This window comes from Ochotona princeps, chromosome 5, assembly GCF_030435755.1.
Source record: "Ochotona princeps isolate mOchPri1 chromosome 5, mOchPri1.hap1, whole genome shotgun sequence".
Lineage (NCBI taxonomy): Eukaryota > Metazoa > Chordata > Mammalia > Lagomorpha > Ochotonidae > Ochotona > Ochotona princeps.
Window position 1 is genome coordinate 64921671 of NC_080836.1, and position 18309 is coordinate 64939979.

At 32.4% G+C, this 18309-nt stretch overlaps 1 protein-coding gene across 4 annotated transcripts in view; it reads right to left on the minus strand.

The window, feature by feature from the left end:
• Positions 1-2406: 2406 nt before the first annotated feature.
• Positions 2407-18309, minus strand: part of CALCRL (calcitonin receptor like receptor) — an 88826-nt gene continuing 72923 nt past the window's right edge. For all 4 annotated transcript variants that reach the window (XM_058664706.1, XM_058664705.1, XM_004576988.4 and 1 more), the window contains 6 exons: positions 15727-15880; positions 14449-14509; positions 14301-14367; positions 10547-10765; positions 10355-10396; positions 2407-3695 (listed from right to left, as the gene is read on the minus strand). In XM_058664706.1, coding sequence (XP_058520689.1) covers positions 3471-3695; positions 10355-10396; positions 10547-10765; positions 14301-14367; positions 14449-14509; positions 15727-15880 — 768 coding nt within the window. In that variant the 3' untranslated portion in view covers positions 2407-3470. The remainder of the gene's footprint in view (positions 3696-10354; positions 10397-10546; positions 10766-14300; positions 14368-14448; positions 14510-15726; positions 15881-18309) is intronic.

Below are 18309 nucleotides of genomic sequence, written 5' to 3' on the forward strand. Positions count from 1 at the left end.
TTTAAGTACTTGGGTCACTGCCTCTGATTTTGGAAGTCCAGCTCTAGCTTGCAAGCATTTAGAGAACAAGCCTGTGGATATCTGTCTTTCTGCCTTTCAAGTAAAATTTCAAATGTTATTAAAAATAACCAGATCAAGTCTGATGATAGTTGTAATTTTTAATGAAGTAGGTTTTTTTTTTCAGTTTATTATGTTTGTAATGAGGAGACACTCTGAGAAAAAGTACTAAAGTCCTTAAAAGTAATATTGATACAAAAATATAAAAGAGAGACATCCATGCACATGAAAAATCTTCAAAAAGTTCAGGGATTTTAAAAAAATGTTTTGAAGTGTATTCATGGAAAGGGAGCTGAGTATTGTCCTGTTCTTGGGCATTAGACTTCTCTCTGCCTAAGAAGGAATTTGCCTCTGACCCAGCCTCTTGCGATGATGCACCCTTGGAAGCAGCACATGATGTGTGAAGAACTTTAGATCACTGCCTCCCATTCAAATTTTTCTACATAGAATAGGCAATTAGTAATTTTTTGTTAACTGATTTATTCAATTCAATTATTGATTTACTGAAGACTTCAATGAGGGCAACAAAGTATATTCATTAATTTTAAGAAGTATCTCACTAATCAGTGTAAGTATTAACTTTATAAATTAATTATTCAACATTCCAGTATATATATGATAACTCAAAATTTTAATATTTCTTTAAAATCAAATAAAAGAGAGAAACATTATACAGGCATAATATGAGTTGTTATAATTGATGAGAATATCTTGAATGTGTTTTACAGATAAATCAGATTTCTATTAGCAGATTAAACCAAAAAAAATCTTCACATTTAAAATTAGAAGCAATAAATACAGGACTACAACTACAACCTCTAATTCTATGTACATTGGTTACGTTAAAACAATCACTAAATTACAAAATGGGTATTTTAAGAGTAAGTACATTTGAAAGTAACTAGAAGAGAATGACAGATCAGAGTTTTGATAATATTAGGATGTGACATTTGCTAACAATTGCAGAAAAAATGGAAACTAGAAATACTCCAATTTAATGCTTAGATGCCAAAGAAATTTGCTCTAAAAAGTATTATATTTACTTGTCCTTATGAGGAGGATACAAAGAAGATCTTAACCAGAACTTCAGCTGTAACATTTAAAAATATTGCTGCAAAAATATATGGTTAAAAAATAACACTGATGATCACAGCATGCCTGGTACTCCTGAACACTACAAAAGAAGAACACTTATGCCAAAGAAATCTGACCTAAGCTGAATATAGTAAAAGCACAATGAAAAATACTAGAAATTACAATATCATTGAAATGTAATGTTTGCTGATAATTCAGCATTTTCCAATGTCATTTGTGATTAAGATTTGACACTTTTTCTGGAAGAATGCCAAAATATATGAACACTGTCACCAAAGAATTTGAATCTTTCCTTTAATAACAATAAATAATTGAAAAATGAATTTACTAAATTTTTTTGCATAATTTAGACAGCTGTATGTCTGGAACAGCCTGCATTCCAGTTCATAACAGCTCATTGTGATATCCATAAATTTGAAGCTAAATTAATATATCTGCTTTGTGTAGATACCTTATAAACGGATTGGCCATACCAATTAATTTCTGTTCTCACTAATCTATGTAATCTTCCTAGAAAATTTCAGTTGACTTCTCAACTCATCAGCTTATGACAGTCTAACAATCAACTTAAGACTGAGTAATTAATTTTAAGCAGACTGACACACTTCAAAAACACATACACATAATGTCTCCCAAAATTGACTTTTACTGGTTTAACTCATTGCTCTTTAAAGATTTCAGTGCAAATATAATCCAAGAAACTGAATTCATTTTAAATGTTATTTTTAATTAATTTGCAAAGCTTTCTTTCATCTTAAATTAATGGTTCTATAAATGACTGAAAATAACTATTTCATAATAATATGTATAAGCCTTTCAGAAGTTTGCATTGTAATGTACAGCAGCTCTATTAAAATGGAAATGTTGTTTGTGATATTGTATTTTCTAGTTCTTTTTCTTTGAAAACCTATAGCATTTCTAATATTACTTTTACTATATTTGTAAAAGAAAAAGTTAGTAAAGGAATACTTTAATAGGGTAAAATTGACAGAGTAACAAATTGTTATCTATTACAGTAGTTGTTTAAAATTTCTGGACGAAAGTGGCAGTTCACCTTAAAAATCAAAGAAAAAATATTTCAAGCTCACCTATTATTAAGGTTTAAATCACCAAAACTAATGTACCAATACGATAGTGAGTATTGCATTTTTTAAATAAATATTTTCTATCTTATAAAGGATGTTTCTATTTTTTTAGACTTCAAGAAAATTTCTGATGCTAGCATCTGGTTGTCTTTAAAATATTTACCAAATATAGAATTCCAGACTCTATTTTTTATTATAAAATCAGCCCAGACACAGTATCAGATATTAGCATGTGTACATTATTGCATTGTGTATTTGCTTTTAAGAATCACCTAAAGTTCATGTATTTGATGTGAGAATACAAAATAGTAATGCAGTGTTCACAAGCTCATTTTTCACTACTTCTTTACAGTTTCTCAAAAAATAAGAAATCCTTCATTGACTTCCTTCATGTAAAATGATTGCTAAGCGATCTATATAATAGAAATGGAAGGACACAATTTCTGTTGACAAGTACAGAGAAACTGATCCCCGTTCCAACTTGTGTAGCAAGCTAGGAAGTAACTGAGAAGGTGTTTTGTAATATAACCAGGATGTCTCCCTAATGAGAAAGAACTAAGGGTGTATATTACACATCCTGTTCACCAACTCTTGAAAGTGGATATGCCACAGGAAAAACTTGTGATGAGTCAGCAAAGGAGCAGCTTAAAGCAATTGTGCTCAGCTGCTTTTCTTACAAGAGGGCAAACTAGTAGGAATCATTAACTCTGTCTAGTCCATTTCACATGTTAATTGCAAAAAAAAAAAAAAAGGATGAAATATTTTGAGAGAAAGAAAATACTACACCCAGGAAGATAAGATGACGATTTTAAATACAAACGATCAAAAAATGTTCATTTTCCTCCATGTGCTTAGGATCTATTTGGATCTCTGTAAGCAGTAAGGTTAGAGTTAGACCAAAGTAAATTCATGCAGGTATACTGGAGCTTGCTCAACCCAACACATGAGGGTTGATTGTGCTTATCTTTTTCCAAGTTCATATTTGCTAGTTTTCAGTTGGTAGCTGGAGTTCAGCCACAGTGGCAGTATTTTTACTGGCTAACATTATAAATCAGAATGATTTGCACACCTAGAGATTGTTGTTAAACATCTGTCCTAACATATCTGATTCCCTGTTAGGATTTTTTTTTATGGCTCTCAGGAATTCCATACAACACTGATGTCTTCTAGCTGTATAGATGTGGATCCAAGTCCTTGGTTCAGAAGTGGCACTAGTCAATGATCTCTGTTTTTTCATATAACTAAATCATACAGCTTTTCCTGTTTTAACACAACATTTTCCATATCATGGAAGCTTTTTCCATTTAAGTGTTCACTTGGACAATCATGACTGAAACCTGGAACATCGCTGATTGTTGACACTGTGTAAGATGCACTACGAAGAGCATCTGAGTGGGAAAAGCTGTTTCCAAATTGGATTTTGTATTGATTCCAGTTTCTTCTCAAAATTGCTTGAACCTATTAATCATAAAAAAACAAAAAGGAATATTCATAAATTAAAATGACGGTATTTTATTTAAAGCACAGTTGAATGTTATGTAGAAAACTATTTCTTAGAAATTGATATGATTAATAATATTGCTTCATTGCTTCATTAGTCTAAAATTAAGTAGATCATCTGTACATTTGAAAATATGTTGCAATTCTCTGTAGTTTTAAATTGCTTTAATTTTTAAGAGGCAGAGAGTAAGAAATAGAGACATAGAGCTTTCTCTGTTCCTCTTCCTGTTGATTGTCAAAATGCACAAATCAAAAAGCGGTAATTCAATCAAGCTCTGACATTTGGGTGGCAGAAACCAAAATACTTGAGCCAACAATAGCTGCTTCACAGGGTGCATGGTTGACAAGAATTTGTAATATTAGGCCCAGCGGCGTGGCCTAGTGGCCAAAGTCCTCGCCTTGAACGCCCCGGGATCCTATATGGGCTCCACTTCCCATCCAGCTCCCTGCTTGTGGCCTGGGAAAGCAGTCGAGGACAGCCCAATGCATTGGGACCCTGCACCCGTGTGGGAGACCTGGAAGAGGTTCCAGGTTCCCGGTTTTGGATTGGCGCGCACCGGCCCGTTGCAGTCACTTGGGGAGTGAATCGTCGGACGGAAGATCTTCCTCTCTGTCTCTCCTCCTCTCTCTGTATATCTGACTTTGTAATAAAAAAAATTTTTTTTAATCTAAAAAAAAAACAACAACAAAAAAAGAATTTGTAATCTGGAGTGGAAACCTAGACACAAACTCAAGTGCCCTCATGTAAGAAGTGGGCATCTTAACCAGCATCTTAACTGATAGGAGATGTTTATGTTTTCCATCTCATGCATTGGCTTGAAAGTGTTAATAATGTAAATGCACTTACTTTATTAAAAATAATTAACTAGATCACCACCTTACAAGACTGCATGTACAAATCTATTTATGTCAATATCTTTACAAATGGAATGAAAAGATAATTAGTGAAAACAGAAAAGAGATCAAAAACAAAGATGTTGGACACATAAGGGCTAAAAATCGTTAATAAGATCATCACCATCATAATTAACAGCAACAGCAAACTGTTACGGATGATAATATGCCATACCTGGGTCATGTTCTGAGGGGAAAAAAAGAGCAAGCTATTTTTTTCCTCAGATATTTATTTCATTGGAGGAAAGGAAGTCTTTGATCAAATAATTGCAAATGTGGTAAAGGTTTTAAAAAATAAGCTTGGAAATGTCCCCACTCCATTTTTGTATACTTGGAATGTTGTCTGTTTAACAGAATTTTTTTTCTTTTTTTATTTATTTATTATTTTTAATTCATTAATTACATTGTATTATGTGACACAGTTTTATAGCTACTTGGGTTCTCCCCACGCCTCCCCAAACCCTCCCACCATGGTGGATTCCTCCACCTTGTTGCATAACCACAGCTCAAGTTCAGTTGAGATTCCCCCATTGCAAGCATATACCAAACATAGAGTCCAGCATCTTATTGTCCAGTCAAGTTCAACGGCTTCTTAGGTATACCCTCTCTGGTCTGAAGACAGAGCCAGCAGAGTATCATCCCAATCAATTAAAAGCTCACACAAATTTACATCATTATGGAATTAATTGACATAGTAATGAGTAACCAATATGTTAAAAGTAAATGCGAGTTCTTAACCACCTTCTGTGACCACCTCATTGACATTTCAATTTTAGTTTATACACAACATATAACATGCATAACATAACATGTTATATATAACATCATATCATCTTAAATTAAGGCAAACATGTGGTATTTAACCTTTTGGGATTGGCTCATTTCCCTTAGCATGATGGTTTCCAGTTTGGCCCATTTGGCCACAAAGAACTGCATTTTGTTTTTTTTTCAATAGCTGAGTAGTATTCCATGGAGTAGATGAACCATAGCTTTCTTATCCAATCCTCTGCTATGGGCATTTTGGCTGCTTCCATGTTTTTGCAATTACTGATTGTGCTGGTATGAACATAGGAGTGCATGTTGGTTTCTCATAGAACAAGTGTTCTGGATATATTCCTAGGAGTGCTATTGCTGGATCATACGGTATGTTGAATTTGAGTTGTTTGAATGTTCTCCATACTGATTTCCATAGAGGCTGTACCAGCCTGCAGCCCCACCAGCAGTGAAGTAGGGTTCCCTTTTCCCCACAACCTCGCCAACAAGTGTTGTTGGTGCTTTTATTCATGTGGGCCAGTCTTACTGGCGTTAGGTGATACCTCATTGATGTTTTAATTTGGATTTCCCTTATTGCCAGGGAACTTGAGCATTTTTTCATATGTTTATTTGCCATTTGGCTTTGTTCCTTTGTGAAGTGTCTACCCATTTCCCGTGCCCATTTCTTGAGTGGCTTGTTTGTTTTGGTGTTTTGGCTGTTTTGTAGTTCTTTAAATGATTCCTTTCTCTGTTATTGGAGCTTGAGTTCAAGGCTAGACATGTCCCATGTGACTTTGGTTTCAACTGGACTTAAGGAAGCAAGGTGAATTCCTTCAAATAAAGTCAGTAAGCACACATGAGAATAGTCAAACATGAACATTCTCAAACTGATAAATAATCAAACTGACTTGGGGAGGTCTGCTTTTAAGTCAGAAGTATATTTAATCAAATCCCTCTAGCCTGAACTATGTCTGAACAACATGTGTCTTGCTTTGATTGATATTCGTTAAGTCGCTCACTGCCCTTGCATCTTGGATTACATCCCAGAGGGAATCTAATTTTCTAGAAGCAATTTTTCAGTAATCTATGTACCATAAACATACTATTACTACTAATTGTTTAAATTTGTAGTGCTTATAAAGAATTTCTCAAATTTTCATTCACTCTATTCTTATGCACATATAAACATTAATTATTTAAGATGGGCTTACATATTTATTTATTTATTTATTTATTTTGCTAAATAAAGAAAAGTTTTCAAATTAGGAGAATTTAATAGCAAATAGATATTCTCAGGATATTTGCAGCTCCCTGTGCTATTGCAAGTGCCTATTCAAACCTCCTATGCACTGTCATTTGAGAGCACAAAGTTTTACTATTTTATTTCATTGTTTTTAAAATTTAGAAGAAAAGGAACAATAAAATGCAGTCAATAGCTTCTTCAAATTGGAATTCAAAATGAGTTTTTAAGTTAGCATATCTCAGTAATTCAATAAATTATTAAAATCAAACAATGTAGTTTATAAAGTTATATTGCTCTAAAGTTTAGTAATTTTGTGTTCTATTCACATTAATCTGCTTAAAATATAAAAGCCCTTGTAGAAAAAAATATACTCTACTTCCCATTTAGTTTACCAACACTGAATTCTCCAAATAAAATATTTAAAACAATTTAAATATTTATACATGTAGTATCTTCAAGAAAATTGATAAATGAATGATTTATAATTGTGAATTTTCACTACAGAAATTTTTTAAAATGTTAATCTTATGGGAAATCTTATGGGAATTAGTTTTGATCCTGCTATTTTATGTTTAATAAAGCTTTACTAACATTGTTACTAAATGTTGAATTGACTGAGTATAGAAACTACATAGCTCCTGGTTAAATGGAAGTGAAATGTACCATTGTGTTAAAGACTACATAAATGATGAGGCAATGATGACAAGTAGAATTATCATAGCTGTAACTCTAGTAAAGTCTTGAGAAGGAAAGCTTGAATTCAAGTCTAAAAGGCAAATTAGGTGTGAAAATTTTTATCTTTGAATAATGTTATTACCCTTTTTATCTTTTTTGATTAATGTTATTTCCTTCTTTTCTCCCTCTGAACAAAATGATGAGAAACGCCATGGAAAATAAATTTCATGAACTCTAGGGTACTCTTTTTTAAAATAGAAAATAAATCTAATTGGATCCAGGTCTTTTGGTGCTGTTAGGATGCTGCTTGGGAGGCCCACATTTCAAATGAGAGTGCATGGCTTTTGAGACCTGGTTCCATCTCCAGATCAGCTTCCTGCTCCTGTGTGCCCAGGAAGGCAGGAACTGACAGTTCCAATACTTCAGTCCTTGCTTCCCACACAGAGATCCCAACTTTGTTTCAAGACATGACCATTGGTCATCTCCAGCTGTTGCAGGCCTACTTTTTAAATAAACAAACCTGATCAAAGACATATAAATATTATAGATTTGTTTGCTTATGTTACTTTCTACAAGGATGCTACAAATTTCATCTGGTCCCCTAACGCATATTGTCTGTTCAGTAGAACCTTAAAGAGGACACCCAGAATGAGGAAAATCCGAGGAAAGATACTTTTCTATTATTAAGTATGTGAATATGTTTTCAGTCTTTCATGTGTGAATGTTGTATAAAGTGTTGTAAGAGAAACTATTAAGAAAATAACAGTAGGATTTTACTTGCCCATAAGCCAGCCTATCCTTTTTACTCTATATCAATTGAAATATTTAATAGAGATTCATATAAATATTCCAAGGTGAGATCAGTTGTTCTCAGAAAATCTTTCTCATTTTATGAAAGTGTCCACCCTGAAGCGTTAAATATACTCTTATTCTGGGAGTCCCTAGACAGCTGTGTTAGCAGAGCACACTTTGTCTGTGCTGGACTAAGGATGAGACAAGAGCTGCCTGCTTGCTTGCCAGGCAACAGTGATTCAAATCACTGTGAGAAATAACAGCAAGAGACTCTTGGCTAGAATAGTAAATCAGACCTGAGAGTACAGACACACACACACATAATTAAGCAAAAGACAAATCACTGGAAATAACGTGGAAAACGAAGAGGAAATTAAGTGTGGGCAAATGATTTTTAGATGTACATGACAGAGTTGGAATCACAAAAAATGACTTTGACAGCTGTTGCTTCATATTATTAGAGTGGGAAAACCTAAAATTCATTGGGACAAGAAGAAAAGGATTACAATGTTTCTGAAGATGAGAAATGAATCATACTTAAATAAGGTTTGCATCTCTAGAGATTAACAAAAGAAACTGATATTAGAGATGTGTGAAGAGCTGAAGGATTTTGCAACAACCAAGCTCAAAGATTTTTGTATGATTTAAATTTTCTAGAGCCAAATTTTTCTGTTTTAGGTCATGGCAGAGGATCAAAGTTCTTTGTCCCTTTTGCTTACACAGAGTGAAACAAAAGTGTTAGGGATTAGCTGGGGTAATCCCTGGGCATGCTTGCTTAATAAAAGGGTTGATTTGAGATTTTTGATTTAATATGACTAATGTTCACATTTGCACATGTATTTTTAAATAAGTTATTTCAAAGGTATTCCTAATATTTGAATGGTTGAATATCTACTCAAAGTGAAGCAGTTACTAAAAACTTTGTATTTCCTAGTTTACATTAAATATTGTGAGACTTCTGTAAGTAATTTAGTTTTTATTTCTCCTTAACAAAGACAGACATGCAGCCTAGAAAACTGAGCATTTTCAGAAATAGCATTGGCAAAAAGAAAGTGCGATCTTTGGGGTTTAAAGGACTTGCTGCATTTATTGCACACAGGGCCTGTCATAAAATATTGTGCTAATGATTAGGTTTTGATATTTAAAAGTTAAATTTTAAAACATAAGATCATTTTCTGTAAATTCAGAAGTATATTTTATATTTGATGCATATTCTTTGAGATGTGTCAATATCACTCTTAACTGATTTTGTACAACCTACAAGGCATACAAAATTGTTTAATTCCCACATGCATCCTCCATCTGTGCTTCCAATTGACATTAGAAAAGCAGTCTTATTTTCTGAAAGCAAAAAAAAAAAAATCATAAAAGTACAACCTTTAGGACTGAAATGTGATTGACAGTCCTACAGCCTACGATAAATGGATGAAAATGTGTAGATTATAATGAAAATGTAATATAATTTTAATTTAATTGAAATTTGAGTTTATGCCAAAAAAAAGGAATCATCCTCATAAAATGATAATTGGTTCCACATGGTCCCACCAGCAGCTTTGTGATAAGGCTCTCACTTAGCAACTGTCCGTATGTCATTCAGTTGTGCTCTGGGTTTCTAAAGTTTTATTTTGTTAAATCCTCCTGCAGGTTGAAATACGTCAAGAAGATTAACAATATATAAATATTAATAGAGATCAAGCCAATGAGCCATAAAAGTACTCATAAGTATGAGAAAAATGGTACCATTTCAAAATGCCTGAAACTCTCAAGTAAGAAAAGCTAAATTAAAATAAATAATTAAATAAATAAATAATTATCCACAGTCACATTTCCATAGTACAAACTAATGTATTATATTCTAAATTTATAAATACATTACTTCTCATCCTTGTATAACAATTTAACTAAAAAAATTTTTTTATATCCACTAAAGAAGGATTTCCAAAGGCCACAATGTGGAGAAGGCAAGCAAGAGAAATGGGTAAAGTGAGCCAATAGCACTTGTCTGCACTAATGTAGGTCAAAAGATTCTACAAATAAAAGCCACTGTTGGAATATTTCAGTCTTTCCCAAGGCTATAACTCCAATGTGACTTAGTTTTTGGAATGATGGTTGCATTTATGAAAACAGACTCCATGATTTGGCTTTCTGATGAAAATGGAATTTAAAATAATTGTTTCTGGGAAATTTATAATAGCATCTCACTTTTCAAAGGAAAAAAAATTACAAATATGAAATGATGCAAGGGCTAAAATGGACATACCTCTCCATTAAAGAAGCAGAAAATCGTAGAGACTAAAAGGCCCTGAAAAAGAAAAAAATAGAAACCTCTGAATCTAAAAAAGTTAAGTTTCAAGCACTTGTAGCCAGTGTCTACATAATAAGAAATAACCAAGGCCGGATGTCAATTTGCTGACAAATTTCATAAGCCATATTCTTGATGTGAATGCCGTACCTGATAATGCATGAGGATGTGCATGATGTAGTCATATACCTCCTCTGCTATCCTCCCTTCAGGCCGCCACGGAATCAGCACAAATTCAATGCCCAACAATGGCACCAGGATAAGAGTGGCTCTCACAGCTTTCATGTAGAGATTAGATTCTGCTTGGTGTGTAACTTTTAACTTGGTGATGAGAACACGTACAATATTCAATAGAAAAAAAAGATTCACCTAAACAAAAAATAAAATTGCATATAAAATTGTTTAATAAATAATATTAAATATTATTAAAATGTCTCCAATTTTATAAATATATCTCAATATTAAAATATATTCTATTAAATATTTTAAATACAAAAATATTTCCATATTTCATGGAAAACACATCTCATAAAAATGCATGAATTTTGAAAAAATTTCACATCAAAATTTATTTTTATTGCATTTTTGATAAAGGTTTTGACATTCTCTATGAATTTATATATATGGAATTATGATTTGCTTATTTGCTAAACACATAAGTTATTGAATGAAAAAATTGTAATGTGGGAAACATGCAACTACTTGAGTATTTTTCTAAGTTCATTTTTTTTTAACATGCAGTTTTGTTTTTCCATTTTCCCTAAACTAAAGCCTTTAGATTTTTTCAGATGGATATAAACCACTTTATTTTAAAACATCACTTTATAATTGTCTGTACTATATAATTTCCAAATACATATTTCACCATAATAGCCAGTTTCATCTTTTTTGGTTAATCCTATCTATGTTTATCTAGTAATAATCATTACAACAGTTCTCCAAAATTACAGTGTAATATTTCTTGTCCATATAGAAGACTGAGTCATGCAACATAGCCAGTTAATATTCATCCTGGTATATTCAAAGCTAAAATCACTTGGCATACTGTAGGACCCTTTGTTAATTATTTTGCAAAAAAAAATGCATATTTATTGTTTCCTGTGCCTTTACAACCTTTCTTAAAACACACCATTTCTTTTGAATGGATGACATAAAAATCCAAAAAATCAAGAGTCCTGTTGAAATGGATTCATTTCTTTCTCTGTCTCTCTCTCAGGACTGTTTTATCTCTTTCTTATATTCATCCTGGTTTGTGTTTTTAACCTTTGTCTATTTTTAACCTCTATGCGAGGCCTAGTACTGATGCCTCACATAGGATTATGCGCCTTAACTCCAAAGGAGCTGAATGGGGGCTAATTTTTCTTCTTTTTTTTCTTTCTTTTTTTTTCTTAACTTAGTTTCTGGCATCTGACCTTTATTTAATAATCTTACACTTCCAACTGCAAATCAATATATGATGTATATATTCACATAACTTAATAAAGTTAAAAATATTGGAAGTAACTCACTTAATATAAAAATACACAAATAATAGAGTATTTAAGGCATGTATTATGAGAATAATGAAGCATAAAATCATTCTACTGCTATTCTTAGAGAATTTAATGTGACATTTGCTTCATAAATATAGAGCTCACTATTACAGTGATAGCAAAGTGACAGTCAAAGGAACATTTTTGCAGACATGGGAATGTGATAAATAAAAGCAAAATAAGCTGTTTCAACAAGTATAGAAAGGAAATATGACAACTCAACATTTCAGCTGTTATTTCACCAAACTTCTTATGTTCCTTTCCTGATCATTTGTGACTATTTTAAAACTTGTGACTAAATGTGGAATTTACTGTTTTTGAATGAGACTGATATCTTTACATTTGCTTATTGTTTTTAGCCCCTTCTGCATGACAACTGAACTAGGGTCTTTTCACTTTTGCTTGTTGGCTTCTTTATTTAGTAGAGCATTATTTGCTTGCATTTTTAATGTAAATAAGAGAGAAGGGAAGGGAAGGGTGTGGGATGTATCATTATATTCTTAGAATTTTGTCTATTAAGTACATTAAATCTATCCCCCCTTTACCCATATTAACATGAAGGTCCATTACGTCCTTACAACACTATAATAGAGAGTATTTCAGAATACTAATAAACAACTATAAATCATAAATCAACAAGACATAGTCGAAATAGTAGAAATGTAGTTTACATGCAAACAGCTTCTCTAAAGTCGCAAATCTGTTTAGCATGCGAAACTAGGAACAAAAACTGACAAGGGATAGTCTTCACATTATCTACTGCATGCTATCTCCCACAAAAAAATGCTTTTCAGAATTACGATCTTTGCATGCTACTTTATTTTTATAACTATTACCATTAATTTTAAGAAAAAATAGATAAGAATTTTTTTCGCATGATGTAATCCAAGTTAGAAAGCAAAACTCTTTAAGAAGAAAAGAAGCCTTTTTTTACCCCAACCCCCAGAAATTTGTATACCTATATACACAAAACGTTTTCATATCACGACGTCAATGTTGTGTCACACCAAGAAATGGGTGACATTGACATAAGTGAAGTGGGTTTTTGGAAGCCCTCACACACGCATAATGACTGGGAATTCCTTAAGTATGCCCTTGGAATGATCAAAATATCTCTCCATTAATCTAAATTAGATGTAACCACTCTCAGTTTCTGTGAAGCAGTAACTGAAAAATGCTGAACTGTCTCCAATACCATCCTGTCTGAGTTGATAGAGGAAGTGTGAGTGGAAAGAAAATGATTGTGGTTAGACTGTCAGATGGCACTAGCAACTGGTACAATCTGCGTTTGCCATGAGCTTTCAATTGAATCTCTGATACAAGAATTAGAACAGCACATCACTTTTGCAGTTGGATCGTTCATAATAAAATAATGCCTTGGGTTTGTTTGAAAGCTCCTAGGTGACCCAAAAATGCTGTTCAGTTTCTTTAAACTCTGCTCAAAATGGAACCATGGTATCATACAGATTAAAATGCATAAAACTTTAAAGCATTTTCCCCATTTGAAACATTGTGCTAATCACTTTATTGAGAATATTTAATCTTTGTAACACCTTGTGTAGTGTGCATTTGTATTATTCATCATTGTAGAGAAAACAAGAAAAGTAAGTCCCAAAAGGCTCACAGCAAAATAAAAGAGAACTTGACTTGCAATCCACAGTCAACAGTCACAGAGCCAAGCTTCGCTACTGGCTCTTTGAGGACAGACTACAAAATAGTCAGTCTGAATATAGCTTAAAAATAGTGTCTCACTGTTGAAGCAGAAAAGCAATGAGGCATTTCTGCCTTTGAAAATTCACTACACTGTGCAGTGTGATACATTAAAAGCTTCACATAAAGCATAAAGGAAATAGAATGTTGATTTGTAAGCTTTTTGTCTTGTGTGGCCAGGCACAAACTAGAAATGTGACACTTGCTGTGTGTGTTTTCTACCTTCCAAACTAAGTACTTTTTTATGTTTAAGCACATTTGATCCTTTTTATTTAAAAAAATCTTTGAATGTCACTTTTATTAAACTCGCTGCATTCTCTGTTTTACAAATGAAGGATTGAGGCAAAGAGTGATTATTTTAATTGCTTAAGATCACCAAAATCAAGGAGGTACAAGTGCCATTTGTATGTAGGCATCAGTCATCAGAATGACTTAACAATTACTCATTTTTAAAAATAGCTATAATAGTTTTCTAATATAAACATAAACACTGAATTGCAGCTGGTAAATACATTAAACTCACAGAACCACCCCTCAGCCACAACAGCTTCATGAAACCCTGCTCTAAGTACTGTTTGTGACGGATATAATAGGCAGGATGATTCAGGAAGCAAAGTTTAAATACCAGCACTAATGAGAATAAGAGAATTTTAATTACATACCAGTAAAGCAGCACAAATCGGGCCATGGATAATGTAGAGGAGATGGGTATCAGAACTGATCCAGCAACTAGGGGATAAAATCAAGAAACCATCTTTAAGATTTTTGTTGTATTTAGTTGCAATTTAAATCATAAAGAGAGATTCTTACTTGTCGTTGTAATACAAGCTTCTGGCAATGGCATGTATACAAGCAGGAATCAGTGGAAATCCTAATGATATCAAACAAATAAATAATCAGGCAAATTTCCTTACACTTGAAATTCCTAAATTGTGTCATGAAATGTGAGACTTCAAAGTTAGTGTAGAAGCAAAACTGACTGGCTTCCAAGTTATGACTATTTGTGTTTTATGTATTTGTGTACCTTTTCTTCTAAGTTATTTTGTGTTGGCAGATGCCAGAGCTTAATTTCGTAAATGTCCCTCCTAGCCAGTATGGCTTAAGATAAGTACCAATTTTTGGTACTGGATCATATATGAGGAAAAGTTGAGACTGGTACGAATGTCCATCAACAGAATAGTAGGAAATTAAATGCAAATTCTTACTTAGGGAACAGAAGAAAAAAATGATGGTTTTTATAATAAGAATTTTGCATTTTCCAACATTCTAAATCAGAACTTTCAATCATGAAATTAAAAAAAAAAAAAACAATGCTTTATACAGTAAAACAAGATGGGCCAAAGATTGCTGTACATATATATATAAGGGTATCTCAAAAAGTTCTTGGAAAATGAATTGCAAAGATGAGCTTGGTAGCAAAAGATGCTTCAGATTGATGCATAATTCTTTATAATATGTATTTTCCATGAATTCTAAATGACCTTCCTACATACTTCTATGTTTCTATATGTACCCACACTGTTGATAAGTTAAATTTCTGTTTGATTCTATATTTTTGTCCTATTGAATTCATTTTTGGCATTTTACTTTGCTTTATTACTTAGAAGTTATTCTTTTATGCCATAGTGTGTCTCTGTTTGCTTTGTGATTAATGTATAAACCTTGGGAAAGGTTTTTTTTCTAATCTCTCTAGTCTTACTGTAAAATGATTGTTTTCTTTTCAGAAAAGATCAATTTTTTAAGATAGAATTTCGAAGTTGGTTAGATTCAGGGACTATACACATGACTAAAAAGCAGATTCAGAAGTACTTGACAGCTGTGTCCATAACTCATGATTCTAATTCCATTGTCTTAGCCATTAAATACTCACCCATGATTCAGTATTAACTGAAGTTGTAACTATTGACAACAGTGTAATTTGGTGATACTTTGCTTTAGATATTTCAGTTTAAAGCAATTATAAGAAATAAATCATGTAATAGTCTTTTAAAATCCTTCTTAGTACACTAATTTTATCATAAAGGGAACGCAAATGCTAAAAAGGTTTTTCAATCAGTTAAGTCATCTGATGTGTGTCATGACACTTACCCCAACCAAGAAAATAATACCACATTAAGTGTTGCTTCTCTGCAAACACAGCCACCACAATGAGAGTGTGAAGGTAAATGCCTTCACAGAGCATCCAAAAGTAGTTACAGCCCATCAGGTAAAGATGAATGAACTGGGAGACTTTACAGCTAACCTGCAGGGGGAAAAGAGGCATTGGGGGGGGGGGGTGCAATATTTAGTTGTTTACAAATCCATATATAAACCATAGTCTAGCTCAAGAAATATGCAGTTTTCTGTCTTGATATCCTCTTGTATATTAACAGCTCATCTATCTATGCTAAAGTTTTCAGCATACACTTAAAGGACTTTAGCTCCAGAAAGCAGTGTATAGACTCCAAATTACTTCATTTAGTGAATGTATGTTTTTAACTATGTTTGATTTTATTATGTAATTGTAATTAAGAAAGTTTCACAAACAAATGACTTTATATCTGTTTATATATACTTTAAATATACTATCATGAGTTCCTAGATGGTTGCATGTTGCTGGGAAAAAGAATAATAATTTTTTAAAACATTTCACTCTAAGTGCTCAATTACCTTAAACTCTTACATACAGCAGGTCACCTATGCAAAACACTTATCAAATAATAATCTAATGAGCCCCTATATCCTATCCAAATACGAATTTTGAGAGTTTCATGCAGTTTAAAGGAACAAAAAATATATAGGTGTCTTTCAAGTTTTTCAAAAGTATTCCTTTCTTTTTTATCCTTACAGAGGCAAGAAGATTAAAATACAGATTAAATATAAAGAAATAAGAGATTTAGTTTATTCCCTTCCCAAAGAGAATGCATTTAAAATGCTCCTAAGAAATACATTGCAAATTATCCTCATCAGCTATAATTTCCTGTCTGAAAATTAATAATATTTAGTGGAAAATACCATTATATTTTAAATAAATATTTTTCAGTAAAAGTAGAAATGAAAGGCAAGAAGAAAATAAATATTAGATAATCATGAATTAATATTAAGCATAATTGCATAGAATTTGCCTAAAAATGCATCGGGTTTAGTATTTGGATGGTGATTAAGATGCTGTCACTTGGGTTCGCGCATCCGTTACTGGAGTGTCCAGTGTGAACCCTAGCTCTCCACTGCTGATCCAGACTTTTTGGTAATGATCCTTTGAGAGGCAGCAGGCATGGCTCAGGTATCTGGGTCTTTGGGCTCAGCTGGGAAGACATGATCTAGATATCTCACTCTGCCTTTCCAATAAAATAGCAACAATTTAAAATTGTTTATATGTATTTATTTAATCCTTGCAGTAAATCTGTATGATATGCATTACCATTGTTGTATATTTTATAGAGAGAAAATTGAACAATGGAGAAATTTTTAAGTGATTTACTAACACTCAAATAGCACCGAAGTCATACCCTACATACAATTTCTGTAACTCCAAGTTTGTTACTGCTACACACAATTCCTCCTGATTGAAGTATAAGTGAAAAGCATGGTCCTTTATTGGTATATGTAAAGAATATAAAACATTAAATTTTAAATAATACATCTTTGTATTCAAGTCATTTCAAAGATATGACTGAGTTACTCTTCAGAATATATAGAAATGATAGACTTCAACTTCAGATTTTTCGTATGGTTTTTAGGAATTCAGATCTAATTGAACTTCTGATTTTTATTTCAATTAGAAACGAATCTACAAACCATTATGATAAAAAGCATTTAGAGATTTTTGGAAAGATATTTCTTGTAGGGCATTAGTTAAATGAACAAAGAATTTTTCCAAGATGGTATTAAAATGTATCACAATTTATATTTTATGTATTAAATACAATTTCCTTATTTAGAAATACCAGATTTAGACTGTATTGTCACAAAACATTGAATCTCTTGGCCCTGGAGAAATTCACTCTAAAATTATGGGACATTGGCCAGTTTTTTATATTACTAATTATACCCCAGTGTGTTTCCTAACCCGGTGACCGTAGAGTGGAACATATGCAAGATTAAACCACCCGGATGCACATGTGCAAACAATGCAGGGAATTTAAGAACTTTGGAAACTACCCTAAAAACACACATAAAACACACAGGAGAGTGTTGTTTAATGACCCTTTGGTAACAATTCCTTCCTTTCTTTGATTTCTCTGATAACCTAATCTTAAAAAAAAACCACTGGACTCAAACACAGAAATTTGTGTCTAAAACTAGTATATCTATCTATATATTCACTACAAACATTGTAAAAGCAGACCATTTTTAAAATTTTGAATCTTTCTTTCATAAATGCAGATATTAAATTGAAGCATAGCTGCATTTGCAGATGGCTTATATAAAATATATGCATTTATAGAAAAAATAAAATGATGCCTTAGAAACATGACTTAGAAGAAAAAATCATATACTTGTTTATTGAGACAATGGATACTTGATACAATCTCTTAACCTTTTAATATTTTTGTTGCTAAAGTTGAATATTATGTAGAGAATGTATAATTCATTGTTTTCCCATTTTATTGTTTCACAGTCAGCCTGAAACAAAATAGTTTAATTTACATGTCTTGTGTTTATATTTTTTCCTAAGTATGTGCAATTATT